The sequence below is a fragment of the Lutra lutra genome, chromosome X, assembly GCF_902655055.1.
Source record: "Lutra lutra chromosome X, mLutLut1.2, whole genome shotgun sequence".
Taxonomy (NCBI): Eukaryota; Metazoa; Chordata; class Mammalia; order Carnivora; family Mustelidae; genus Lutra; species Lutra lutra.
Genome location: NC_062296.1, coordinates 49,543,771 through 49,571,228, shown reverse-complemented (window position 1 = coordinate 49,571,228; position 27,458 = coordinate 49,543,771). Strand labels below are relative to the sequence as shown.

Below are 27,458 nucleotides of genomic sequence, written 5' to 3'. Positions count from 1 at the left end.
TTACTGCCAGGAAACAAAGCTTAGCGGGAGAAGAGAGCCAGAGAAGTGACAGGGAAGCCACAGGTTACAGCAGATTTGTGAACTCAGCCAAGCACAGTGGTGGCAGGGCCTAGCTGCTACAGAGAAGACATGTTTTCGACAGTACTCATGTGTATGGGCAAAAAAACTCGAGGACTGGGTTTGTGACTAATTGTATAACAGGTTATTTTAGTTTCTGTTCTGCGGAAAGTGTAAAGCATTTCAACAAAGAGTTTTAATGTGGATTTTTCTTTTGCACCCATGCTGTAATTGCTAAATGTAATAGTCTGATTATGATGCTGAATAAATGTGTCTTTTAAAAAAAAATCTATGTAAAAGGAAATAAATAACACTGGAAAGACATATAGCAAAAATTACTGTAATTTTCACTGGGTGATGGAACTATGTGTACTTGAGATATTTTTCTCTGTAGTTTACCATTTTTCTGGAATAAACAAGCATTACTTCCATAGTGGGTGGGGGAGTCTCAAGGGAGGGAGAAGTCCCCTGGTACACCAGACCGCAATCACAAGGAAAACAGGACTGGGTTTAAGCCTTCCTTCTCTTTAACTTCTATCTTAATGGCCTGATACCACTTACAGATTAACTGAGTGCATGACCTTATTGAAGGATGCTCTAAGACCGGCCCCAGGAAAAGCAGAAAGGGGATCAACAGTGGAAACTGCCAGAGACAGGAGAAAGAGACTAAGCAAAGAGATCAGAGAAAGTAAACATAAAAGAACAGGAAACGGAAGGGGGAAGGGAAAGACAAGACGCTAAGTATACTTTCATACATTGGCATCCATATGAAAAAGAGGAGTTCGTGGTGGATCTTTATGACAAGCATAGCTAGCATATTTTCATGGTTATTGTTGTCTGTGTTAAAAGTTTGTGTATTTGTGCTTTGTGCCTCACTATTCCTTCCAGGGTCAGGCTGTGTATTTCTTCACCCCACAACGTGCTATCATATCTGCCTGATGCTGCCAGGGAAGATCAGCTAGACGCTAGATCTGGACATTCTGGAGCCTACTCTGAGAGCAAATTGCATAACGACGTGCCTATCTATGTGAGCTTATAGATTTAGCAAGCTCTATGGGACAGTCAGGAACCTTCTGGGCGATAAAGGAGATCTGGATGGGGATTCATGGTATCCCAGAGGCATTTGTGGAAAACAAGAAAGTAGATCAGTTCTCTCTGGGTCTAAACCCCGTTTATGACACACAACTCAACTAACTGACAACGCTGGCTCATAGCCAAGACTGTTTTTGTAAGATGTTTGTACTCGTCTGTTGATTTCTGTGTATTACTTCTGTCATTTTTGAAGTTTTTACTGGGCTAGTGGAATGACTGCTGGGGTATTTTAGCTTATTAAATGTCAAGTGAGGGTGTTGAGATTAGAAATGAATTTCTACATGGTTTGGCATGAGTATAATCATTCCCAGAAAGGCAGACTTTCTGGCAACCTTGTTTTTTCCGTCCGATAATCCATCTTGTAACCCATCTGGGAACTAGGAACATGGAGACTTAACCTTAAAAGAAGGATCAATACAAGATCTTAGCATCATCCATTGACCTTTGGAGGGTGGATGCAATTGTCTTAGAGCTCCTGATCACGTAGTTTGTAGTATAAAGGATTGTGGCTTCCATTATCCTAGGCAAGAGTGTTGTACCATCCAATACAGTCCCCACTAGCCACATGTGATGTTTAAGTTAAAGTTAAATAAAATTAAAACTCAGCTCCTTAGTTTTTTGGCCACATTTCAAATGTTGAATAGGCTACCATATTGGACAGTGCAGAGATAGAATATTTCTATCATCCCGGGGAGATCTACTAGACAGCACTGTGAATTGAGGCTCACAGAATACTTGGGGACCAAGCATCTCTGTGTCTGCAGGTCAAGTGACTTATGTTTTCTTACTTCAGGTTGACTCTTTGCTTTGATATGCTCAGAGTAACTAGGGAAGTTGGGGCAGTTTAGCAGACTTGTTAGCCCTCTTTACACACACACACACACACACACACACACACACAGACACACACACACAGACACACACACACAGATGAGAATTCTCCTTTGGGGAATGGCTAAATAAATGTGGCACAGTCATTAAATGGAATATCATACAACAGATAGAGGGAATAAACTCCATGTGTCAATAAGGATGAATCTCAAAAACTTTTTTCGCATGGAAAAAGCCAGTTGCTGAACATAACCATTTCCTGCACACAAAACAATACTACATTTTTCCTACAGAAGAGCATTTTTTTTTTTAAGATCGGGAAGAATATATGTCAAACTCATGACAGTGGTAACTTCAGGGAGGTGTAGGGGTAAATGGAATTAAGGAATCAAAGGAACTTTTCTGTAACATTCTGAATGTTTTTTGAAGATTTTAAGTAATCTCTACAGGCAACATGGGACTCAAACTTACAACCCCAAGATCAAGAGTTCCATGCTCTACTGACAGCCAACCAGGGGCCCCTATGATATTCTAAATTTTTAAAGGAAAACATTCATGTACTACTTGTGTAATTACACTTATTAAAACAGGACACGGATTTATGTACAAAAAATGAATAGAAATATGTAAACATATGGTCATAAAAATAATAAGGATACAATAATAATAATAAGTACACAAAACTCTAATGCTAATTGTGTTGAGATGGTGGGATTGTGGGTAATTATTTTCTTCTATTTCTCTATTTTTTTAAGAGATTTTATTTGTTCATTTGACAGAGAGATCCTAAGTAGGCAGAGAGGCAGGCAGAGAGAGAGGAGGAAGCAGGCTACCCGCTGAGGAGAGAGCCTGATATGGGGCTCGATCCCAGGACCCTGAGATCATGACCTGAATTGAAGGCAGAGGCTTAACCCACTGAGCCACCCAGGTGCCTCTATTTCTCTATTTTTAACAAGTTTTTTGTCTTGTGGCTGTAATGTTAATACAAAAAAATTTTTAAAATAAAAATTGAGTCCACTCTTATGGTGCAGACAGAGTATTATAATGCATCAGGTATAGCTCTTTTTTTTTTAAAGATTTTATATATTTATTTGAGAGAGACAAAATCCAAGCAGGTGAGGGGCAGAGAGAGAGAGGGAGAAGCAGGCTCCCCACAGAGCAGGAGCCCGTTGTGGGAACTTGATCCCAGGACGCTGGGATCATGACCCCAGCCAAAGGCAGGCGCTCAACCAACTGAGCCACCCAGGCACCCCTCAGGTGTAGCTCTTAAGAGGCAACTGGCTCTGGTACATAACTGGAGTCAGAAATAACGGCTCAACATCATTTATGTAACAAAATTTAATTGTCCTAGGTGGCAGTCTCCAAAACTCAATTGGTCAACATAAAGCCCCATTATGCAGCAAATCCAGAGTGGCAGGCAAACAGGGACCCTTCAGTTCCTAAAACCAGGGGTTCCATCGGAATATTTACGAGACTTCCCTTCGTTTGTTTTTTTTTTTGATTTTTTTTAAAGATTTTATTTATTTATTTGACAGAGAGAGATCACAAGTAGACAGAGAGGCAGGCAGAGAAAGATAGAGAGAGAGAGAGAGAGAGGGAAGCAGGCTCCTTGCTGAGCAGAGAGCCCGATGTGGGACTCGATCCCAGGACCCTGAGATCATGACCTGAGCCGAAGGCAGCGGCTTAACCCACTGAGCCACCCAGGCGCCCCACGAGACTTCCCTTCGTATGCCCAGGCCGCCTGACTGGTTGGTTATGGGCTTTGAAAACTGTTCCAATCGCAAAAATCCCTCCTCTGTGGTGTGCAGTGCAGCTTGAAAAGCCGCTTCCTGCAAACAGCCCGGCTTCACCTGCGCCCTACCTCCAGGAAGACACACGAGGTGAACTTTCACGCAAGCAACAGTGCTGGTCAGTCTTCCCGTCTCTCAAGCCAGAATGTAAACCCTGTCACCCAACCACCTATTCATCTGGCTTCCAAAACATATGGATCTGCCTCCATCGACAACGGAACATACCAACACTTCTGGCCTTCACCAGAGAATTACAGCCAGCCTCTGAGGTCCTGTCAAAAGGCTGGCTGCGAGCAGAGTTATTTATGGAATATATTGTAGGGGACATTCTATCCATCCACTCCTTTAGGTGGCATTTTAAGTTGTGTCCCCAGATCAAGTTAAAGCGCCAGAAGGTTACATGCCTGAATCATATTAGCTGAGCCCCTGCAGAAATGCTTTAATGTTACACCCTTGGCTTTTAGCCAGGATAGTTACAAGCAAGGAATATGAAAATCTCTTCTGTGTGTGTTGTGAAACTGTTACTGAGGACATTGTCTTTTATGTTAATCCCGCCTGAGAGATTTCTTATGGAATTTAGTGTCAGCAATGAACCATTATGTAGCTATTAAGAATTATGATTCTGGAAGACTAAATACGAAAGTGTGTTTATGATATGTTCATTGAAAAAAACAAGAACACTAAAGGCTATATAGATTCTCATTGCAACCATGTAAAATTATTTGTGTCTGTGGGTGAGGACTGAAAGCTGATAGATAGGGATGGAAATTGCATGAGGGCAATGGAATTATAGATGTTTTGCTTTTTCAAAAATGTTTGTTTGCTGTAGCCCTGTGTTTTCAACTGGGAGAAAAAAAGAATTTAGTGACAGGGAAATCTCTGTCCCTCTTGAGGACTTGCTATGTGTCTTTCTTTCTGATAACGAGAATTGTCATGTTCCCCCTTTCTCCTGGCTGCCCCAAAAGGTGGACTTGCACATTAGCTCCTCCTTCCTTGCCATGCCTCTGATGTTCTGTTTCTATAATTTTATGACATTTGTACTTTTTTGGAGGGGGCAAAGTGCCCCCAAATCCCTTGGAGAAAACGGCAAAATATAAAACATTTTTCCCACTTTAAAAGTTATACACAGTCCTAGGGCGTGCCTGGGTGGCTCAGTCGTTGGGCATCTGCCTTTGGCTCATCATGATCCCAGGGTCCTGGGGTCGAGCCCCACATTGGGCCCCCTGCTCAGCGGGAAGCCTGCTTCTCCCTCTCCCACTCCCCCTGCTTGTGTTCCCTTTCTCACTCTCTCTCTGTCAAATAAATTAAATCTTAAAAAAAAACAAAAAAATATAAAATTATACACAGTCATAGTAAACTGGAAATATGTAAGAAAGTAAAAACAAAAAAAGATAACTACTCTTAACAGTTTTTGGCATTTCTTCCCTTTTTTCCTCAAAGTATTTTATTTTATTTTATTTTCTTAAGACTGTATTTATTTATTTGGCAGAGAGCACAAGCAGGGGGAACAGTAGGAGAGGGAGAAGCAGGATCCCCGCTGATCAAGTAGCCTGACACAGGGCTCAATCCCAGGACCCTGGGATCATGACTTGAGTTGAAGGGAGATACCTAACGAACTGAACTACCCAGGCACCCCTCTCAATGTATTTTAAACAAAATTATGAACATATAGCATGTGAAGTATCACATCCTGCTCTTTTCATGTAATTCTAAATTATAAGCATGTAAAAGATAAGATAAAATAAAATAAAATAAAAGCATGTTTTCTTATACTGGAAACACTTCTTGTTGAAAACCCCAGTAAATATCATGCCAGTTGGACTTTCTTTCTTCCTCCCTCCCTCCCTCCTTCCCTCCCTCCCACTTTTCCTCTCTGTCTTTCCCTTCCTTTTTCCTCCCTCCCTCCCTTCCTTCCTCCTTCCCTCCATCCATCCCTCCCTCTCTTTCTTCCTCTCTTTCTTTCTCCCTCTTTCTTTCGTTCTTTCTTTCTCCAGTAGGACTTACAAAGTTTGGAACCATTGAGGCCTGCAGGAAGGGTTAAAGATGAAGTTGTATGGGGCGCCTGGGTGGCTCAGTCATTAGGCATCTGTCTTTGGTTCAGCTAGGTCATGATCCCAAGGTCCTGGGATCCAGCCCCATGTAGGGCTCCTTGCTCAGCGGGGGAGCCTGCTTCTCCCTCTCCCACTCCTCCTGCTTATGTTCCCTCTCTAGCTGTCTTTCTGTCAAGTAAATAAATAAAATCTTTAAAAAAAATGACGAAGCTGGAAAATCAGTTCAGGTGAGCCCAAAACCTAAGAGATAAAGCTTTGTGGACCTTATTCCTAAGATGGGGCGTGGGGGGGGGGGCTGCAGAACCGAATTGCATGGGTTTGAAGTGTAACCTCAGGGAAGCCTAAGGCGAGAAGGGCAATCTGGGGTCTTGTATCCAGATTGGAGATCACAGGAAATAGGATTTTAGAACTAGGACAGACATTAGCTATCATCTAATATAATAGGCTCATTTACAACTGCAGAAACTAAAGCCAGAGGAGACAAATTGACTTTTGTAGGCTCTGGAGTCAGAAGGCCTGGATTTGTCCCTCTTCTCTGCTACTTAGTAACACCGGACCATAAGTAGATGCCTTTACCCTCTCTGTGTCTCATTTTCCTCTATGAAAGGAAAATCCAGCATTTAACTTACATGCTTCTTGTGTGGATCAAATCAGATAATCTACAAAAAGCACTTAGCACAGTACCTAACATATGATTAAAAACTCAATAAATGTTACTTTTTCATAGTACTGTAATTATTAGCATGATTGAACTAGCTAGTGACAGAGCTATGACAAGGTCCCAGATCTCCTGATGCAAGCTCGTGCTCTTCTTACGGTATTGAACTAACTTTCAGGGTCCAGAAAAGGTTGAAAGTTGCCTTGAACTTAGTTGGGGTAGCAACTCAAATCTACTTGGGGCTAAACCTGAAGACTTAAGTCTGGGGTCCACTTTATGTCAAAACACCTAGCCCAGTGTCTGGAAAACAGTACGCTTTTTTTTTTTTTTTTAAAGATTTTATTTATTTGACAGAAAAAGAAAGAGAGAGAGCACAAGCAGGGGGAGCTGCAGAGGAAGAGAGAAGCAGACTCCCTGCTGAGCAGGGAGCCTGCCACTCCATAGGACTCAGGGCTCTGCCCCAGGACCCTGGCTGGATCCCAGGACCCCAGCTCAATCCCAGGACCAGGGGATCATGACCTGAGCCGAAGGCAGACACTTTACCGACTGAGCCACCCAGGCACCCCTATGACAGTAAGCTCTTAAGAAAGGTTTGTTGACTGAGAAGTCTCTTAAAACAACGACAGGGTTGGGAGGGTGGTGCTGGCTTCCAAGAGAGGCTTCTAAGGCTTCTAAGAGGACTAGAAATCGTTCACAGAGTCACATAAAGAAGGACTTAGGGAAAAGGGCTACCAAAACTATGTACATTCCATGCATGTCTGCGAAGACCAGAGACAAGTAGAGGTGGTGCTCTCTGAGATTCCTGGAACAATCTCGTTGTCACTTTTATTAACCCTTTCATCTTTCCCCATTTACTAGCAAAAACTCCTATACAAACCTGAGGTGGGGGTTGGGTGATTTTTCAGAGCTGGGCAGGATAAGAAAAAAGTGGCGAAATATCTATCCTGATTCAAATTAATAAAGCCAATTTGGCAACAGGGTTGGGGGGTGGCACCCAGGTAGAAAAGTGGGTGGTGGCAGTGAAGGAGGCAAGAGAGTCAGACCCCCCTCTATGATCTTGAGGAAGGAAAAAAAAAAAGAAACAGATCGTGAATGGGAAGCCAGTTGAGACCATGAACTCTGAGGTTGCAACTGGGGAAAAGGCCTGCCCACCCCCACCCATATCCTACCATATCTGTTCATAAGTTATTACTATGGTGGTTTTGGGGGGTCCTCCAGTTAGTCCTCTTCTCTGACCAATGCCTTTTCTATTTTCTGAGGCTACCTGGCTAACTCTGTCCCTTGACTAATGTATATTTTGAGACACCCACAGTAATAAGGTGAATAACCTTGACCTCTCCAGATACGTGTTTTCAAGTAGCAGTGTTTTTACTATTCCACAGATCCTTTAACTCACCCTCGTAAGTCATCTCCTATAGATTATGGTCATTTTCATCTTTCCAGGATTTCAAGGTATACTCTCATCCCAACACTAAAGACTCAGTAAGTATTTGTTGATTGATTTCAGAGTTTATAATCTAGCTGGGGACGTAATACACCCTCACGAAATGAAAAGCTATGTAACCACAAGCCCAAAATTAAAGAATATAAACTGAGTTCACAGAGGTTCAAGAGACGGAAAGCAGATGAGTGATCTGTCAGGTTGGGCTAGGCAGGGAGAGCTTCCAAGAGCACCTCAGTTTTGAGCTTTGAATTGGAAATTCAAGGAGGTGATGGACACGAGTTGGTGGAGAGGTGGACCTTTTGAAAGAAACGCACAAGGGAGACAATGCAAGATATCATTCAAGCGAGGACAGGTGCCCGCCCCACCCTGTCATTTCCCTGTCTCAGCAGCTCTGCAGGATCAGCACATATCAAGCCACACTGCTAGGCACTACACAGACGAGTTAAATTATAGTCCCTGCCCCTAGGAGTTTGCTGTCTTTTTTTTTTTTTTAAGATTTTATTTATTTATTTATTTGACAGACAGAGATCACAAGTAGGCAGAGAGGCAGGCAGAGAGAGATGAGAAGCAGGCTCCCCGCTGAGCAGAGAGCCCGATGCGGGACTCGATTCCAGGACCGTGGGATCATGATCTGAGCTGAAGGCAGAGGCTTTAACCCACTGAGCCACCCAGGCGCTCAGGAGTTTGCTGTCTTAACAAGAAAACTGAGACACAGCTGGACAGAAAGTCCCAATGATACATTAAAAAGTTGTTCAAATGTACAAATGTAATGCCCTTCAGTTCCTGGTCTCATTCATTCTACCAGCATTTCTCGAATGGGACCTTGGACTGGGGTCACTGAGATACATAAACCTTGCCTCCATCCTAAAGGAGTTCCGTTGAGTGAAGGAGATATACATGTAAAGAAATCATTACTGTACCATATGGATTATGCTGTAAAACACACAAAGTACTTGGAAATGCAGAAAAGGTAGAAGTCCACCTAAGGGGAACAAGAAAGGTTGAATAGGGATTTTCCAAAATAAGAGACTTGGGGAGGGGATGATGAGAGGGAGGACATCCCAGGAGGTGGAGGGAACAGTAGAAAAGGACAAGCATTTCTGGGTAATAGTATACAAAACCCTGACTGGTTGGAACTTAGTGTGCCTAGTGAAGGATGAAGCAGGGAAGGTGGGAGGTGGCCTGAACCTGAAGAAACGTGTGTACCTTGCTAGAGAGTTTGAACTTTATCACATAGGCAATAGGGAAAATCAAAGGACGCGTCAAGCAGGGAAATTTTCTGGTCACGTTTAAGTGCCATGATCTCAGTTCTCCTGCCTCCTGGCTGTGACTCTGGGAATGGCACTGAATTTCCAAGCATTCGTGTTTTCATGTACAAAATGGGGTTGATAGCAGTACCTAGCTTACACGGTTGATTTGAGGTGCACATGAGCTAATGTATGTAAAGCAATCAGCGCTGCGCCGCGCACATAATAAGTGCCCCCATACATTTTAGCTATTATTACCGGGAGTGTTTCTTAGAAGGATAACTTTTGTTGGCAGCATGGAACATAAACCACAGTGGGGGAAAAGACTGATGGCAGAAGGTCCGATTAGATGATATTGCAATTTAATCCAGCGAAAATTAAGGTCTGGAACTGGGATCTGCACGGGATAAGTTAAAGAGATGAAAAGGTGAGCCGGAAGTCTAGCTTGGAACACTGGGCAGATCAGGACAAGTGTTAACCAACTTCAGAGATAAGAGTAGCCAGAGTATAGGGGTGTGGGTGCAAGAGCAGTAAAGCGTTCCGTTTGGGACCTTGTTGAATGAGAAGTGAAGCCGCCCAAGATGGGAACCTGCAGAATATCAGTATTTCAGGGGAGGCCAGAAGAGCCAGTGGAGAAAAAGGATCGGTCAACGATCACACTGTCACCACGAATTGCATACGGGGGTGTGTGGGGAGCAGGGTAGAGGAGACACTATCGCCAGCATTTGTTTAAGTTGCACTAGTCCTTCACCCAACTACCGAACAAGCATAGCCCATTTTCTGGTCCGTCCTCTGCTTCTTGCCTCTGGGTTTTCTGATTCTTGTAGAGAACGCATTTTTTTTCTCCTCCTGCCCTCTGTTCACGGAAAGAGGGAAAGGTCTAGCGCCTCGCAACACGGTCACCTAGGCGACCCGGAGTCACACGGGAGGAGGTGGGAAGGGGGAGGAAGGAGGAAAATGACTTTTAAAGAAAAGAAAAAGTCCGCGACGACCTCTAATAATTAAGGTTCCACCTCCCTATATCCTGCCACGCCGCTCTCCAGCCGCCCTTATCGGGCTCCTGGCCGCGAAGTAAGACGGGAAATGTAGTCCCCTAAGGCTGACCAGGGTGGCACGACTGAAGAACTCGGTTTCCCAATCGGCTCTCGAGGCGCGTGCGCAGATGGCTGCCCGGGCGAGTGGTAAACAGAGACGTCAGGCGGGGGCTGCTGCTCCGAGCAAAACAAAAAGGGAACCCGTGGGTGGGGGGGGGCTGATTGGGGAATTGGTGCGGGAGAGAGGCTGGGGCCGCGGGGCCGCGGGCCCTATTAAGAGTGGAGGGCAGGGAAGAGGCGGGGGGAGGGGCAGCTAGGGGAGGGGCGAGTGACGCGGGGGAGCGGGGCGTTGGGGAGGGCAGTGATCCGGGTGGAGGAAATTTGGGAGGAGTGTCCGGGGGGCAGCAACTTAAAAGGGGGAGGGAACTGCGGCTAAGGAGACGTTCGGTGATGGGAGCGCAATGTATGAGGGGATACGGTGCCTCAGGTTTAAAAGAGCAGGAAGCTGAGAGGTTGGAGAAAAAGTGTCTTCGCTAGGCGGAGGTTACAGGTGGTGCCTCGGAAAGAGCTCCGAGGCTGTCCGCTTGTAGTCGAGAAGACGATCGGAGAACTGTGTGGAAGGGACAGCTTGGGGGCTAGCGTCCTGGGGCGAGGGGGGAAGTTCGCGACTTTCTGAGGACTGGCAGGAATGTGCCTCCTGGCCCTCGGTGCTTCCCCCCTGGGGGGAGGCATCGCGAGGGACGGTGGCAGACTCCTCTGAACGCTGAGCGGCGGAGGTCCAACTCCACGTATGGATCCAAGGAATGAGAATTCAGCCACAGAGGCTGCCGCGATCATAGACCTCGATCCTGACTTCGAACCCCAGAGCCGTCCTCGCTCCTGCACCTGGCCCCTTCCCCGACCGGAGATCTCTACTGAGACAGCTGAGCCGCCTGAGCCGCCCGAGGTGGAGCCAGGTCTGGGAGACAAGGTACTCACGGAGGGGCACTCAGAGCCGACCCTGTTGCCCTCCCAGCTCCCAGAGCCGGCAGGGGGCCCCCAGCCCGGGATCCTGGGGGCTGTAACAGGTCCTCGGAAGGGAGGCTCCCGCCGGAATGCCTGGGGAAATCAGTCATATGCAGAACTCATCAGCCAGGCCATTGAAAGCGCCCCCGAGAAGCGACTGACACTCGCCCAGATCTATGAGTGGATGGTCCGCACTGTGCCCTACTTCAAGGACAAGGGTGACAGCAACAGCTCCGCAGGATGGAAGGTAACTATGACCCCCTTACCTCGGTCCCAATACCATCTGCCCCTGGGCCCCCTAGCCTCCTTACTGCCATTCTGGGGCCCCTTTTATGACCCCACCCCAGGGAGCCACCTTCAAATCCTCAATTACACAAACATTTACTTAGGACATAGTATATGCCGCTGCTCAGGGCTTGATGCTGGAGGATTGCAGATGAATAAGACACTGTCCTTGCCTTGGAGAAAATTGAATTCTCTGCTCGCTGCTCAACACTTCCAGCACTTTGGCTTGAGCTGCCCCAGACACTTATTCCCACAGAGAAGTCTTTATCCTATGTACAGCAGGAACTGTGTGGATTCCCCACATGAACCTAGCCTTCCCTCCTCCCCCACCTCCCACCCCAACACCTTTTCTCCCATTCCTGTGGGATTACCTGGATTCCCCGATTGCCTCTCAATACCTCAGGGTAGAGGTACTGTTGTAGAATGCCTCTACCCAAGAAGAGGGGGTTGAGTGGCCTAGGTGAAAAAGGTGATACTCATGAGGTAAAGTGGCTGCTCTTATGGACCAGGAGGGAATAAAAAAGGGCCATGAGCAGCTACCTGCCTTGGTTTACCCCATAGTGCTAGGAAACTCTCCCTAGTAAGGGGCTATCTAAGTCTGGGGTGGCGGGGGCGGGAGGGAGATTTTTCATTTACCGTTGAGGAATAATAGTTATGAAAAAAAAAGATAGGGTCCTGACCTGAGAGCACAAGGTTGGGCGTTCGCTTGACCTTCCACGAAGAAACTGTGAGGAAAGATCTTGCTAGATGCTCTGAAAACTTGTCCGGAGGAATATGGGACTCTTAATCACGAAATGGGGAGCTTCGGCCCCTTGGCATCTTGCACCCCCATAGGTGGTGAGATCAGCGTACAAGGAAGTAGAGAAGGTTGAATGAGCAGAGGGTCTTCCCCTAGGTATAGGAGATCGAGGGATCAGATCTGCACTATCCCTAGGAGATGGGCTGGACACAAAACAGGACAGCTGACTGAGACCCTTGGCACTATTTCTGGGTAGACTGCCACGCCACAGTCTCAGCTCCTAAAGAGCTCCCCTCCTTGGACCCAGCCTACACAGCTGTTTTTTCTTTTCCCTTAGGTTCATTTTCCCGGGTAGAAGAAATAATCATGAGTTGTTAGTTATGCTGTGGGAGTGTAGTCCTTCCTTATAATGTTCACTGATTGGCGGATTTTTAGTTTACAAAGTAGTTTTTACGTTTTTTTTTTGTTTTATTAATCTTCACAGCAGTTCTGAGATTCCACATTTTACATATGGGGAAACTAAGGTATAGAAAGGTCAGGCAACTTGCCCGATATCAGTAGAGCAAGGACCTGAACTCAGGTCCAACTAGAAATCATATCGTCTTTCTGCTAGTCCATGAGGCCCAAATTCTCTTCATTGGTATAATGGCAAAGCCAAATCAGGCTGAGGTTGGGGCCTCCCAGCCTCTGACCCCCCTACCGCCTCCCCACCCCAAGGGGTAAGCCTCAGGGCCTGAACTGGCTCCTCTGGTGATGTGCCAAGATTACTCCAAGCCCACCAGGGGGTGGCCCTCACTTAGAACAAGAAAGCTTTGTTTAGGTGGCTTGGGGGAACAATTAGGAGTCACCCCCCTCAACCCCACTTCCAACAGGTAAGAATTCTAGGCTTCTAGGGAGCTGACCTCTCCAAGTAGGAGGATGTACAGTGGACTAGTTCTGAGGTCTAAAGAAGAGGGGTTAAACAAATGGGCCTCATGGGTACTGAGTGTAGAGAGAGGAATGGATCTTCTCAGTAGAGCCACAGCTGAAGGACAAAAAGGGGGGAGGTCCCAGTGCCAGAAGTCACGGGGGTGCTTGGTTACTGAGGCTGGACGGTTAATGTCTAGATGGACAAGTGTCTGTTCCTTCAAGGAACGAGGAGTACCAGTGCAGCCGAGGTAGTAGCCGTTCCTGAAGTGTCCCAGAGAGACAAGGAGTTCTTTGGCTACAGAACTCTGGAACATGAAGCTACTTCAGCATCTCTCCCCAGGCAGAGGGTCTCCTTATCTGGAGCACCAGTCAGAGCCTCAGCCTCTAGTAGCTCCAAGCCCTTCTGGGCTCCTCCCAAGTTTCTAAACACCAAAGAGCTCCATGTGGGAGGTCAAATGCCCCTAAGGTTGGAGATCTTAGGCACAAATTCCTGAGGAGAAGTAGGGGAAAGGAGGTGGGACAGAGAAGGAAGGTTGGGGGGGCACAAAAGGATGGTGTAACTAGCCTGGGGCAACCAGTAGAAAGAAGCTGCTCTGGGGGCTCAAGAAGCTGCCAATCTCGGCTCCCTGGGCCCCTGGGGAAAAAAAAAAAAAAACTTTATCTCTAGCAGAATATCAGCAGTGAGGGAGGAAGGGAGAACAGAGGGGAGGGAAGGAGGGAGGGAGAAGGTGCTTCCAATACCCAAGGTGCTCCAAAGCTGATAGAGCCTCAAGGGGAGGCTCACTATTGTCACCCAAGGGCCACCCTCCAATAAGGCAACAAGGTGCTGATTATGTGCTGGGAACCTGGCACTCCGAGCACACGCTGTTGAGGGCTGCCGGACTGCACAACATGATCTGTGCCGCGGGGGCATATACTCCATGAGACTAATTATGTGAAATTGAAAATAATACAATATAGGTTGGGTAAGGTTGTGGGGAACAGATTAAAAATACCATGTGAGAGATTTGGCTGCAGAAGCCAAGCAACCACTTAACAGAAGAGAGGGGACTTATACTTGGCCTGGAGGAAGGAGCAGAATTTACAGAAGGGAGATCCTTCCTGGGACGAGGAGGGAGGGAGAAGGGAACGTGCCTTGTGTATCTGAGGCACAGAGAGGAGCCTGGCCTGAATGTAGTTGAGCCCATCTGCCCAAGGAGGGAGGAATGAGAAAAAAAAAAGGGCGGGGGGGGGGATCTTCAAATCCTATGGAGAGCTGGGGCTCAAATGCCCCATGGGAAGTAGAGCGCCCGCTCCCCTGGGGTTCCAGCCCGACAACCTATTCAGAGAACTGGCTCAAGACAGCTGGAGACAGGGTGGGTCAGTCTTGGGCTGGTGTTAGGCCACTGTCCCGGAACTCCAAATGAGCCTACACTCAAGGAAAGAGGTTGTAGCCGTGGAATTATTTCCCATCTAATCCCAGTTCTTGCGGAATCAGGAGCATGTCTCCCCAGTAAATGCCCACCAGCGCCAGAAAGCTCCCCCAGAGACCTGGGAGGAATGCAGTGCTGTGAGCTTTTCCAGAGCGGGCCCAGTGCCCTCAGCAGTAGGTTGTTAACTCAGCTTGTCTCCTGGGCCCTTGAGCAGCAAAGGCCGAACATCTTGTCTTTGGGTGGGAACTGTGTATGGTCTCCCCGCCCCCGCCTCACTCCCCCACCCCCATCCCTACCTTTGCTTGCTTCCACCCCCCCCCTTGCCACGGGGTTAATAGCTCTGGGTTTCCAGGAATGCCCCTGCTCTGTCCCATCGTGCTTTGAGGCGGAGCCGCTGGCCACTAGCCTCCCTGCACGTACCTCATGCCCCCTTTCCCACTGCCTCTGCCCCCTCCAGAACTCCATCCGCCACAACCTGTCCCTGCACAGCAAGTTCATCAAGGTTCACAATGAGGCTACTGGCAAGAGCTCCTGGTGGATGCTGAATCCTGAAGGAGGCAAGAGCGGCAAGGCTCCCCGCCGCCGGGCAGCCTCCATGGATAGCAGCAGCAAGCTGCTTCGGGGCCGCAGCAAGGCCCCCAAGAAGAAACCTGCCGTGCTGCCAGCTCCACCTGAAGGTGCCACTCCAACGAGCCCGGTCGGCCACTTTGCCAAGTGGTCAGGGAGCCCTTGCTCGCGAAACCGTGAAGAAGCCGACGTGTGGACCACCTTCCGTCCACGAAGCAGTTCCAACGCCAGCACGGTCAGCACTCGGCACTCCCCCATGAGGCCAGAGTCCGAGGTGCTTGCGGAGGGGGAGATGCCAGCCTCAGTTAGCAGCTATGCCGGAGGTGTCCCTCCCACCCTAAATGAAGATCTTGAGCTGTTAGATGGGCTCAATCTCACATCGTCCCATTCCCTGCTCTCTCGGAGTAGTCTCTCCGGCTTCTCTTTGCAGCATCCTGGGGGGACGGGGCCCTTGCACACCTACAGCACCTCCCTCTTCAGCCCAGCAGAGGGGCCCCTGGCAGCTGGAGAAGGGTGCTTCACAAGCTCCCAGTCTCTGGAGGCCCTGCTCACCTCCGATACACCACCACCCCCCTCTGATGTGCTCATGACCCAGGTAGACCCCATTCTGTCCCAGGCTCCGACACTTCTGCTGCTGGGGGGGCTGCCTTCCTCCAGCAAGCTAGCCACGGGAGTCGGCCTCTGTCCCAAGCCACTAGAGGCCCCAGGGCCCAGTGGTCTGGTTCCCACCCTGTCTATGATAGCACCACCTTCAGTCATGGCAGGGGCTCCCATCCCCAAACCGCTGGGGGCTCCTGTGCTCACACCCAGTACTGAAGCTGCAGGCCAAGATCGAATGCCTCAGGATCTAGATCTTGACATGTATATGGAGAACCTGGAGTGCGACATGGATAACATCATCAGTGACCTCATGGATGGGGGCGAGGGACTGGACTTCAACTTCGAGCCAGGTAGGACACCTCTTCGTCCACAGTAGCATCTCATGGGCTACAGCCACTCCTAGGTGCCCTGCTTGTGCCATGATCTGAGCCAGAGTGGGCTTTAGGACAGGTTGGTGGGGGGGGGTGGCGGGAGCCCCTGGGGAATGGGAGGAAGGGTGTCCTATGAGAGGGGGCACCCCTCAGCAGTGCCCGCCCCTAGCAGCAGCGCAGGAGAGATGGGGGAAGGGCTGTCTCTTTGGGTTTTTTTGGGGGGGGTGGACCTTAATGGTGGAGAGTTGTCATGCCCCAGATGACCCTCTTACCTTGTCTCCCATCTCTCCTTCCCACAGATCCCTGAGCCACGGCTGGAAGCTTTGTCCTCCCCTGCTTCGGTGGTGGGCCAGGCGTGCCTCTTTAGCCACTCTTTACCCTTGACCCCTCCCTGGGAATTCGGGACCCTGCTTTAGAGCTAGGGTGGGGTCTGCTCCCATGAGTGTTGAGGAAATTACAAAGATAAAGCTGCCCCATATGGGAACTATGGAGGGAGGGAGGGAAGGGGGTGGGGGAAAGGGAAAGGGTTTCTTCTCACTGTGCCAATTAGGGGGTGAGGCCCCCTCTTGGGAGCCATCCTTGGCTCCCTCCATTCCCACCCCCCTAGGTTTTACATCAGGGGTGGGCAATGCTGTTGGAAATGTGAAGTCACCAGTGGCCTTACCCCTGCCTTTGGGAGCAGGATCTTTTGTAGTCTTATCTGAGCTGGTCCAGGCTGGCTTAAGCCTGGGATTTTTATTCAGTGGCCCCCTAGGCCAGTGGGGTGGGGTGGGTAGGGTGGGTTAGTAGGGACCTGGAAGGGCCAAGGTCTGAGCACCGGAGGGGCTCACTGGGCCAAATCACCCTTGGAAGGCTGCAGATAACAGAAAGGCTTTTTGTAAACTTTTAAAGACATATAAACACAAATATAGAGATTTTTAACAGTGGCAAGGTGCTAGTGATGGGGAGAATGCTTTTTTTTTTTCTTTCTGAAGGCTTTGTCATAGTGACACGATGCAAACACTACAGATATTACTTGGGGAAACACAGGAAGTGGGGGGGGGAGAGCTCCAGGCTGCCACAGAGCATAGGGGCAGGGGTGCAACAGTGGACAGCAGTACCCAGCGAGGGGAAAGTTCTGGGAGATGCCCAGAACAAGGTCTGCGTGCACCTGGCTTAGAGATTCCCTGTGGAAAAGGCTAAGCCAGGCCCCCTTGTTCAACTTGTGTCTGGGAGTGTGTGGTGTTGGGGGCGCAGTCACACTCCAGCATGACCCACTGCTGATTAGCCCTATGGTGGGAGAGTGCATGGAAGGCCTGGAATTAGTTTGTGGCCTGGAAAGGGGTGGGAGGGGTGGGGGAGAAGAGGAGGGAAGGATTTAGGGTGGTAAAGTTAGGCACAGAGACCTCCCTGTTCCAGGCCCCTGACAGCTGTCCCTGCCCTTCTTCCCCTTGCCTGACTACAGGGGTTATGTGGAAGTGTGTGCGGTGGCAGGCAGGGGTGGGGGGGTGGAACAGGGAATGGGGAGCTGGGGAGCTTGGCTGAGGGTCTGGGAAATGAGCAGGGATGGAGGGGAATGTGGATCAGGTTTACTAGCACCTGCCAGGGTGGCCATCTGGGCCGCCTCCTCCACCCCAGCCCCCAAAGCAGCCCCTCCCCCAGTCCCCTTTGCGTTGTCCCCTCCCCCACCCCTGCTGTGGGTTCCCATCATTTCCTGTGTCAGCGCCTGGCCTACCCAGATTGTATCATGTGCTAGATTGGAGTGGGGAAGTGTGTCAAATCAATAAATGAATAAATTCAATAAATGCCTATAACCAGCTCTGGTTTCTGCTGCCTTGGTGCTCCCCTCGGATAAGGGGGAGGGTGGGGGAAGGGGGAAGACAGACAGGACTGGCGGGAGGGACTACTCAGAGGCTGAGAGGTGTGGGGTGGGGAGATTTCAGCAGGGGGAGTCGGTGGATTGGGGTGGGGAGAGGGAAGATGCCCAACCGTCACTGAACCCCAGCAGTAGTGGGCAGGCTGTGATAGGCCTCTCAAGGGGAGGTAGTCTGGTTGGAGAAGACCCCTCCCCCTACTCTGTCCCTCAAAGGCTCATTGTACCGGACTTCACAGTCTTGCCTCACCCCCACCCATGTGCTCACCCCAGCCCTCTCCTGCCACTTCCACCCACCCTCGGAGCTTTCATGGCGCCAGGGCCACACTTAAACCTTCGTGCTGATATGGGGGGAAGGAGTTTTTCTTGAAGAAGGGACCTCAGGTTGCATTCCAGTAATTTCATACCTCGTATTACTGCTCTCACTTGGTCACTTTATTTAGTTAGCGATGTTTATCCCTTCTACTGAAGAAGTCCGCTCTGGTCCTAAAGGTCGGACCCCTGCGAGTGGGCCCCTCTTCATCTGATCTTCCGGTTGATTTGGACTAGAAAAGGAAAGGGTCCATAAGTAGATAAAGAGGACCCTCAGGGAAGCTAAGGCCAGTGGCAGGCCAGGCGGAGAGAGGTTGGAGGCAGGTCTTGGGCGTGGACATTGGATTTGGAAAGGAAATTCATGGAGGGGGGAATGGGTGTGGGAGCCTTGGGTTGGCTGGTAGGGAAAGGGGGGTGCAAGGACAGACCACATTTGGGGAGTCTTACTGGGAGGTTCATGGAGGATTCAATAGGAACAACTTTCTTGGCTTCTTGGCTTCTAAGCAATTTCACTCGGCTCCTCTCCAGGATGTCGCATTGTGTGCGCAAGGCATCTGAGAACGAGAAAAAGGCGCCCCCACCTCTGAGGACTAGAGGCCTTACCTACCCATTCCATCCCTCCCATCATTCCAACCATCACTTGGAGTAACTGGGCCCAAGGCTAGGCGGAAGAGTGGTCTGAAGATGCCTAAGTTTTGCTCTTTTCAGTGGGAACTGGAACACCAAGACTCCAAGAGAAAAGGATGAAGGTGAAGATGGAAACAAAGGGGTGGGAATAGGGAGAATATATCAAGACAGTGCCCAAGAAATGGGGAGAAGAGTAAGGGTGAGTGACACACGTCACTCTGGCCGGTTTGAGTGAAACATCCATCCTTAAGTGGACCTAGACCTTGTTCCCCTCTCCTTTTCCTAGGATCCTGCTTTATTACGCCACTCCCACTCCACAAAGAGAATGTACTCTGTCACCCCGCTATGTACCGTACTTCCTCCATCCCGCTCCTTACCAATTAGCTCAGGTTCTGGATTCTTCAGGAGAGGCACAAAAGCTCTGTAGGCGTTCTCTAGTCGGGTTCCTATGAACACAGCAGTGTGCTATTCCCAGCCCCTGTCACCCTGTCTCCACCCTTCCAAAGACGGAGATTTCCGGAACCTAACACTTGAAGTTACTGTGACCTGATGTACCCGATTTCGCCCCCTCAGGTCCAAGCCTAGGATCAGGTGCTGGGGAGGGGCTAATATGCGTCAACCTACCCTATTGTCATAGAGGCAATGCTCTTTCTTGGGCTGACTGGAGATGGTCAGTTTGGACCTGGGTGAGGGTCAAGGTTCACAACCCATTTTGAACAGGGTTCACAATTCATTTTGAGGGCCCCACCCTGTCTTTCAGGAATGCTCCCAAACCTCTACCTGGTGCTCCACGCTCCACCTTACAAATGTAGTAGGTGTTGCGAGCAGTAAGGAATTTGCTGGCATAGTCTCCAGGGGTCTTCATCAGGAAAAGCAACTTCATTGTCCCTGTTTCATCACACAAATCAATGGTGTCTGGAGGGAGACCACAGGGTAAATGAGGCCCTTGAGGAAGGAGAGTGGGAGCAGAAAGGGCACTGATCCTATCCTGAATGGGTTGGAAGAAGCTGTTGGATTCCAAGAGCTCTTTTCTTGCCAGTCGGAGGGCTTGGGGGCTGGAAAAGACCCTGCGGACTTTCTAACTCTTGGCCTTTAGCCCCCTCCCCCCAACTCCTCACCTGTTTTAGGCAACCCTACTTTACTGCGGGTGTAATGCAGCAACAGAAGGACAGAGCAATTGGTATTGACCAGAAACTGCTGATTATCTGAGAAGACATGGGATGGGGCACACAGCCCTTCTCTAGTTATACCATCCCTGTGACCATCCCCCACTGCCCTCAACCCCCCCACAAGCCCCACATACAGACTCCAGCTCTGTGATACCCCTTACCTCCATGTTTGATGAAAATAAACATGCTCTCAGGATCTTCTTACTCTTCAGACAGAGGCCTGATGAGTCATTTGGAACAAGAGTGTTCTAGAGGTCCTGGGAGTGGGGGCAAGTGGGCCCATAGGGCTGGGGGTCTGGAGAGGTCGGTGGATCACATAGGCTGAAGAGGCCCCAGACTGGGCAGGCAGGAGAGAGCTATTGGCAGTTGTGGATAACCAGCATCCCTAGGGGTGGGGCCTGAGGCTGCAGTTGAGGGATTATGAGGTCAGAAGTGGTATATGTGGCAGAAGGTGGAGTAAGGATAGGGAGAGAAGAACCTGGGTGGGGTCTGTGACAGATTTGCTGGGGTTGGGGGCAACAAGGTAAATCTCATTTGAAAATGCATCCTGCGGGGCGCCATCAGTGGGGTAAGCATCTGACTCTAGGTTTTGGCTCAGACGGAGAGCTCAGGGTCCTGGGATCAAACCCTGCACGTTGCGCTCCACGCTCCGTGCCGAGTCCGCTTGTCCTCTCCCTCTGCTCCTCCCCACCCCCAATAAATAAATACAGTTGTTTAAAAAATAAAATAAGGGGTGCATGGGTGGCTCAGTCAGTTGGGGAAGGCGGTCTGCCTTTGGCTCAAGTCATGATCCTGGGGGCCTGGGATCAAGCCCCATATCAGGCTCCCTGCTCGGCGGGGAGCCTGCTTCTTCTCCCTCTCCCTCTGCCATCCCCCCTGCTTGTGCTCTCCCGCTCTATCTCTCTGTCAAATAAATACACAAAATCTTTTAAGAATAAACAAACAAATAAATAAATAAGATGAAACGAAATGAAATGTATGCTAATAGAACTGCAGGACACCTAGAGAAAAGTCAAGTTTCTCAAATGCCACTCTTCTCTAGTTAATTTGTGGTACTACTGCTTCCACATCATTTCATCTACTACTCCTTTTTCCTACTGTCAGCCCCATGCCTCACACCCTCCTTGCACCCCACATTTCCCTTGCTCCCCGCCCCAACAACAGACATTCTTGACGATTATCAACAGAAGCTTTATTTCTCATTGCTTGGAGCATAACTGAAGGTTAGAGGGAAAGAGGGAGGGAAGGACGGAGGGCCTGTGGGAGAAAGAATCCTGCAAGGAGGAGGAGGAGGGGCTGGAGCAGGGAAGACCAGATGCATGTACCGGGCAAAAGGGGCAATTGGACCATAGGAAATGTTGAATGGGGGGGTGGGTGGAGGCAGAGGGAAGTTATAGGGGGCATAAAATTCAGAATCAGCCACAGGGGGGCGAGGTGAGCATTGGACCCAGGCTAGTTAGAGGAGGGGAAGTTAGTACAACTTAGGACTCCAGTACTCTGGGGGTTCAGTCAGGGTATCAGGGCTCTGGTTTCAGGTTTCAGGGTGTAACATGGGGGAGCCCAGTAGGGGCTATGCTGGCTGCAGGGGGAGCCCCCAGGCCCCTCCCCTAGAGCCCCTCCTTTTGGGGGAATCTCACTGACGTGACAAAGCCATTCACTGTAGTCTGGCTGCAAGCTCTCCGCCAGGCCCTTGGACACTCCACTCCAGGCCTAAAGACAGATATCTCCAGGTCAAGGGTCAATTAGGGGCAGGGACTCAAGGACCCCAGGCTCTGGACCAAGGGAGCTCTTGCAAGGTCTGCAACTCCTGGGATTACAGAAGGCACACACAGACTCCCGGGGAGGGGGAGCCCATACCACGGTTTCCATCTACCCCACCCAATCTGTATAATCCGTTCTTCTGTGCATCTCTCTCCATCTAGCCCCTCCCCCCACTGACTGGCCACATCCTGACAGTTAGTGCAGGCCCCCTCCCCTCTCCTCTGCCCACCCCCAGAGGCAGCCAGTAGCTGGCAAACTGCAGTCTGCCTGTGACAATGTTCTCACCGAAAAATTTCCGTGGTATTCGGTAACCAGATCCTCTAGGTTCTCGAGGGTAGGAATTCGGGGAATCGTCCTGGTGGAGAAGAAAGAGGGAGCAGGAGCATGTTGGTTATGCTGTTTTATGACCCTTCTCCCAGCTCTCCCAGACAGAATGAAGGGATTCTGTGTTCCCTGGGCCTGCAGCTTCCTTCCGTCGCCATGCCCCCTTGAGTGATCCCTCGTTCCTTACTGTCCCGCTCTCTACTCCTGGAGACCCTGCGACAAGCCTCCAGTACTATTCCTTCCCAGCCACCCCACCTCATTTTCCTGGGATATCTGAAATCTCACCGTTCCAGCCAGCAGTACACACAGATAAGGCTAATAATCAATCCCATGGAGCCAAGGGGGATAAGCACAGCTTCCAACGCAAACAACCAAGGATTCTCTACAAAAAAAAAAAAAAAAAGAAGAAGAAGAAGAAGAAGAAGAAGAAGAAGAAGAAGAAGAAGAAGAAGAAGAAGAAGAAAGAGAAAGAGCCCTGATGTCTGTAGTGTCCCAACTTTGGTGCCAGGCACAGTGCTAGACACTTTCCATATCCTTAATCCTCACAGCTCTTAAGAGTGGGGTTGGGGGTGGGGGGGAACAATCATTATCTCCATTTTACAGATGAGAAAACAGAATCAAAGAGGTTAGTGATGTGCCCAAGGTCAAAGAGGGAGTAACAAGCAGAGCCAGGTTTAAAAACTTATATCGGTCTGGCTCCAAAGCCATCTTTACCACACAGGCTTTCCAGGAATGCTGTAGGGGAATCTTAAACATTCTATATCTTCTCTGCCTCCTTCTTGACAACACCCCCCCCCCAACTCTAACAACATAGTGACCCAACCCTACACAGAAAAATACCTGCGACCTGGGGGTTAAGGTTGAACAGTGAGGGGAGACAGGCCACCAAATCTGGGGGGCTTAGGGGTCAAGAGGTACAGCAAAAGAGAGCGATGCTAGAAAGGGTTGGGGTGCCGGGCTCATGGGTCACAGTGAGGCCTTAGGCCCATTTTACCCTTGGAAGTGTTGCTGCCCCAGTGGACTGGGCGGCTCCATTCACTCCAACGCTGAGCGCTTCCGCAGAGCGGATTATAGCGGCTCCGGACACGGAACGTGTAGAATTTCTGCCCATCCACGCTAGGCAGAGAGAAGCTATTTCGGTGGTCCACCGATTGTTCCTTGGGGAGAAAGAGGGTGAGGGAGAGATGGGTGTCTAAACGAGAAGGGAGAATGAAAACTTCTCTCCTCCCCCCCCCCCCTCCGCCCCGTCATCCTGTTCTTCCTGGCTCTTTTCTCCTCTCTTGACTCTAGCCGCACTGCTCCCTTCACAGACTAGAATTCAAAGCCTCCTCGCCAGATGCCCTTGAAGGCTCCCTTTTGTTTACTTGCTTATCAGGTATAGGTAAGGAAACGTCCATGGAAAGTCACTGGTGATGATAGGGAAAGGAGCTGGATGAGAGGAGAGACAGAGCAAAGGAACCGGGTGGCGGGGCTGGGAGGTGGGGGCGCAGGCGGTGATGGCAGAGAACAGGAGCTCGAGATTGCGCCCTCCTATTTGGCTGTTTGACTCCTTTATCCCCATCTGCTCGGCCTGAAATGCTGCAGTCCTGCCCCCATCACTCACAGTCCAGCTGCGGTCCCAGTCACTCCGGTACTGCACCAGGTGCTCCAGACAGTGGTCCAAGTGTCTGTTGCTCCAGCTCAGTTCTAGCTGGGATTCACTCAGGTTGCGAAGGGTCAGGTTCTCTGGGGCCCAGGGGATCACTGGAGAGATGTGTATGTGTGGGGGTGGGGTGGGGGGGTGTGGTCATTTCCCTGGCCTAGACGAGTTAGGATCCTGAAGGCAGTGTCCCTGATCCCTCCACTCCTCCCTATACAGACCCCTCACCTCCTCCTTCTTGCTCAAGTACCCTTAAGGTGAAAGAACACCACTCCATATATCCCAGTGCCCCCACAATATATCCCTGGGCTCTTGGTGCCCTTTCCAAATTACCCAGATTCTGCAGTTTTAGTGTCCGAATGGACTGTCTCCTGGGTTCCTGTGGGTCCTGGAGCTGGACCACAAATGTTTCGTAGAGATGGATCTCCTCCTTTTGCAGCCAACAGCCAGCAGTGGTCCCTCCAGAGAACAGATAGTGGCCACACTCCTGGACTTTATCATCATTGGAGTTCTTGTACCTAGAGAAGGGTTGGGAGAAAGAGGAACGGTGGCATAAACTTGGGTACTACGGATACCACAGCCCAGCCTCGTCTCCTTTGCACTGACTTACTACCATGAGAAAATTGTGGGGAGGCTCAGACAATGGCTACCCTCTTTCTTGGTCCCCATAAAGTCCCTCACATCCAGCCCACCCCCCTCTGACTCCCTTGTGCTGTTCCCTCTTCCCTTCTCATACCAGTAGTGCAGAGTCAGGTTGCTGGGCTGGGGCTCAGAGCTGCTGTTCCAAGTGCAATTCATGTACTCAACATTGAACACAAAACACTGGACCTCTGGGAGGGGCAGGGTGGAAACGCTGAGGGTCCTAGGAGGTGTAGCAGTCGGGAAGAAACCTAGGTTGGAGAGAAGACGAAGAGGGGGAGGGGAAGACCAGAAATGATGGTCAGAAGAAGCAGCAGCATGAGGCAGAGAACCCTTCCCCTTTCCTTCTCCACAGTACTCTTAAATTCTGCCCGCATCCTTCTAATCTCCCGTGGCAGGTTGGACATTTCTGTACGGCCCCTTCCCACAGTCTCCCCTCTCCCCAAACCCCTCCAGTCCCATGTTTCCCACCAGCTGCGATGTCTTCATTCCCATTGGGCATGGGGACCGTTGGGTTCAGCCCCACCCCCAGCAGAGGCAGCTGCAGGAGTAAGAAGGATCTGAGTGGCAATGGTGGCTTCAACATGGCGCTTGCTCTTCGTTCCCTGGGTGTAGACTGTCAGGAACCTGGGCCCCTCACCCATTACCCCTCCCCACCCACACATTTCCTTCTGTCATAGCTTCCGGTGGAAAGAACCTTAGAAACCAGGGCTCTACAGAGGGTGTGGCAAATGTGTGCTGTGACACAGGCCAAATCCTCCGGGAGATTAAGTGTTAATCTAATCCGTAGGTGTAACATCACCACTGTAAAGTGCTGTTAGGCGGGAACAGACGCTGGGCACACGAGACTGTCATGGACTGGAGAATCCTCAGACCACCCAGATCCCGGGAAGGATCTGTTCCCCATTGCCACCACAACCATCACCACTCCCTACCAACCACCCTCTCATCTAAGCCATTTTATCCCGTAGAGTGGAGGGTCTGGACCTCCCTCCCTTCCTGTGCTCAGTCACCCTGAAACCTCTGTGAAAGCCCTACTGTCTCTGGTGGAAAGTACAGTCTTGACTCCTGTGGGCACACATATAGCTGTCTTTCTTCTGACCTGATCCAAACCCAAATATCCACCCTTAGCTGCTGCCTGAGCTGGGTCCCTGTTGAGACTGGTGAGGAGCTCTGACTTAGAAGTAGATTCTGGAAATGGAGGAACAACCATACTGGCTTCATACTCCTCATCTTCCCCTAAATCTGCTTCTCTTCCTGTGTTCCCTATCTCAGTTAATGTGTCATCACCCTTTTGGTCACCCAGACTTGAAACCTCAAAGTCCTCATCAATTTCTCCCTCTCTCTCATTCCTGAGATTCCAATCAGTTCTAGTCTGTGGTGTTTCTCTCAGCAGTGTCCTCCTTTCCACCAGCACAGCCACTGTGCTAAATCAGCCTTTCATTCCCTCTAGTCATGATTATTTCTTGAACCCACTAACTGGCCTTTCTTTTTTTCTGTCTTTCCTTGAGAGACGGGGAGCAGAGAGAGAATTTTTTCACGATCCTGAGATCCTGACCTAAGCCAAAATCAAGAGTAAGATGCTTAACTGACTGAGCCATCCAGGCATCCCCTGGCCAGTCTTTCTTTCTTATATTTTATTTATTTATTGAGAGAGAGGGAGAGCAAGAGTGTGGGCGGGGAGAGGAGGAAGGGACAGAGGGAGAAGGAGAAGACTTGCCTGCTGAGCAGTGAGCCCGACTCAGGGATCGATCCCAGGACCCTGAGATCATGACCTGAGCCGAAGGCAGACGCTTAACCTACTGAGCCACCCAGGCGCCCCCCCCCCCCCCGCCTTCCTTTCTAAAGGTCCCTGGTCTCTAACCCATTCTTAGTCTTATTCATCTTTCCCCAAACACAGAGCCGATTGGAGACACTTTGTAAAAATTGTTTATTCGGCAAACATTTACTGAGTTTTAAATATGTGCCAGGCACTGTGCTTATGTTCTAACCCGCCCTAATGTTCTGTGGGTTACAGTTCCTTAGGGTTGGCTCAAATGTTACCTTCTCCAATATGTTTTCCTCTCCCCAATCAGAATTAATCTGTCTTCCCACTGTGATTCAATAGCATTTTGTCAGTGTTATTTTTGCCATTTGCTAATTTGATTAGTTTTTAATTTATCATTATCTGTTAACTTTTATTACAGCACTCCATCTTTTCTCTAAGGAGAAATTAGAGAAATTTCTCTGAAGAGCAATGGCATCACAGAAAGTGTACTGGCCCTTGAGTCCAGAAAAAAATCTTGGCCTCAGCTCTGTTTCTCAGTACCTGAATGACATGGGGCAAGTGAACTTCCACTCTTTGAAAATCAGCTTCCTCATTCACAAAATGGAGACGATTATAATCTCTAACTCACGGGGCTGTTTGCAGGTTAAAGGAGGTGATGTCTGGAAAGCATCTGACACTTAGGTGCCTCTTTCCAAGCGGGAGTTCATGGACACTTAGGGGATACACTGTTGACCTTTAGGGGCTCTAAGAATTTCCCTGGAAAGTATGTAACATTTTGTTTGCCTCGGTAACTTTCCCGGGAAGGCCCATAACGCCTATCAGCATCTTAAAGGGGCTGTGAATGGAAAAAAGGTTACGAACCTTCGCGCCAGACCGTAAAGACCTTCAGGGTTTATTAGGGCTGGCCTTTCAGGGGTTTAATGGGTGCTTTCTTATGCAGACCGTTTCTAATCTTCACAATAGCCCTTTGAAGGAGGTGACAGTACACCCATTTTTCAGATGCAGAAATTCAGAAAGAAAGAAGCAGTTTGTAAAAGGCAGAGTACCTAACCGAGGCAAATACCCTTGAGCCCCGATTCCAGCCTAAGAACCGAGCCAGCGACTGGGGACCCAGTTTCAGCTTAGTGCTCGGCGCCGCGGCTACCTCCCGCCTCGCGGGGTCGCACCCCGCACCCATCCCCTGGCCACACCAGACCGCTCGAGGACGTTTCGCAGACACTTGGCAAGCGAAATCGATCTTCAGAAGCCGCGCGGGCCCTAACGCTCGGCGGCCGC

At 49.8% G+C, this 27,458-nt stretch overlaps 3 protein-coding genes across 3 annotated transcripts; 1 reads left to right on the top strand and 2 right to left on the bottom strand.

Moving 5' to 3' along the window:
* The first annotated feature begins 10,336 nt into the window (after positions 1–10,336).
* FOXO4 (forkhead box O4) lies at positions 10,337–17,888 on the top strand. The gene is made up of 3 exons (XM_047716289.1): positions 10,337–11,456; positions 15,012–16,071; positions 16,392–17,888. Exons 1-3 carry the CDS (start codon positions 10,995–10,997, stop codon positions 16,397–16,399), a joined length of 1,530 nt encoding a protein of 509 aa, XP_047572245.1. The 5' UTR covers positions 10,337–10,994; the 3' UTR covers positions 16,400–17,888.
* A 469-nt stretch (positions 17,889–18,357) lies between these two features.
* CXHXorf65 (chromosome X CXorf65 homolog) lies at positions 18,358–20,664 on the bottom strand. The gene is made up of 6 exons (XM_047716290.1): positions 20,214–20,664; positions 20,002–20,088; positions 19,664–19,798; positions 19,261–19,329; positions 18,704–18,810; positions 18,358–18,489 (listed from the first exon to the last, which is right to left on the bottom strand). The coding sequence occupies exons 1-6, from the start codon at positions 20,236–20,238 to the stop codon at positions 18,388–18,390; spliced, it is 525 nt and encodes a 174-aa protein (XP_047572246.1). The 5' UTR covers positions 20,239–20,664; the 3' UTR covers positions 18,358–18,387.
* A 558-nt stretch (positions 20,665–21,222) lies between these two features.
* On the bottom strand, positions 21,223–25,088 carry IL2RG (interleukin 2 receptor subunit gamma). The gene is made up of 8 exons (XM_047716721.1): positions 24,887–25,088; positions 24,513–24,666; positions 24,110–24,294; positions 23,741–23,880; positions 23,132–23,294; positions 22,423–22,519; positions 22,099–22,168; positions 21,223–21,762 (listed from the first exon to the last, which is right to left on the bottom strand). Exons 1-8 carry the CDS (start codon positions 24,999–25,001, stop codon positions 21,562–21,564), a joined length of 1,125 nt encoding a protein of 374 aa, XP_047572677.1. The 5' UTR covers positions 25,002–25,088; the 3' UTR covers positions 21,223–21,561.
* Between the last annotated feature and the right edge of the window lie 2,370 nt (positions 25,089–27,458).

What these genes read in the sequence shown, in the direction of transcription:
- FOXO4 (XM_047716289.1), top strand. Translation starts at nt 10,995, where the DNA reads ATGGATCCAAGGAATGAGAATTCAGCCACAGAGGCTGCCGCGATCATA. An exon ending in ACAGCTCCGCAGGATGGAAG is followed by an intron (nt 11,457 to 15,011) that starts GTAACTATGACC and finishes TGCCCCCTCCAG; the next exon opens with AACTCCATCCGCCACAACCT.
- CXHXorf65 (XM_047716290.1), bottom strand. Translation starts at nt 20,238, where the DNA reads ATGTTTATTTTCATCAAACATGGAG. An exon ending in TATTTTCATCAAACATGGAG is followed by an intron (nt 20,089 to 20,213) that starts GTAAGGGGTATC and finishes ATGTCTTCTCAG; the next exon opens with ATAATCAGCAGTTTCTGGTC. An exon ending in TCCAGAACCTGAGCTAATTG is followed by an intron (nt 18,811 to 19,260) that starts GTAAGGAGCGGG and finishes TCTCGTTCTCAG; the next exon opens with ATGCCTTGCGCACACAATGC.
- IL2RG (XM_047716721.1), bottom strand. Translation starts at nt 25,001, where the DNA reads ATGTTGAAGCCACCATTGCCACTCAGATCCTTCTTACTCCTGCAGCTG. An exon ending in GAATGAAGACATCGCAGCTG is followed by an intron (nt 24,667 to 24,886) that starts GTGGGAAACATG and finishes TCTCCAACCTAG; the next exon opens with GTTTCTTCCCGACTGCTACA. An exon ending in GGGCAGCAACACTTCCAAGG is followed by an intron (nt 22,520 to 23,131) that starts GTAAAATGGGCC and finishes TTTTTTTTGTAG; the next exon opens with AGAATCCTTGGTTGTTTGCG.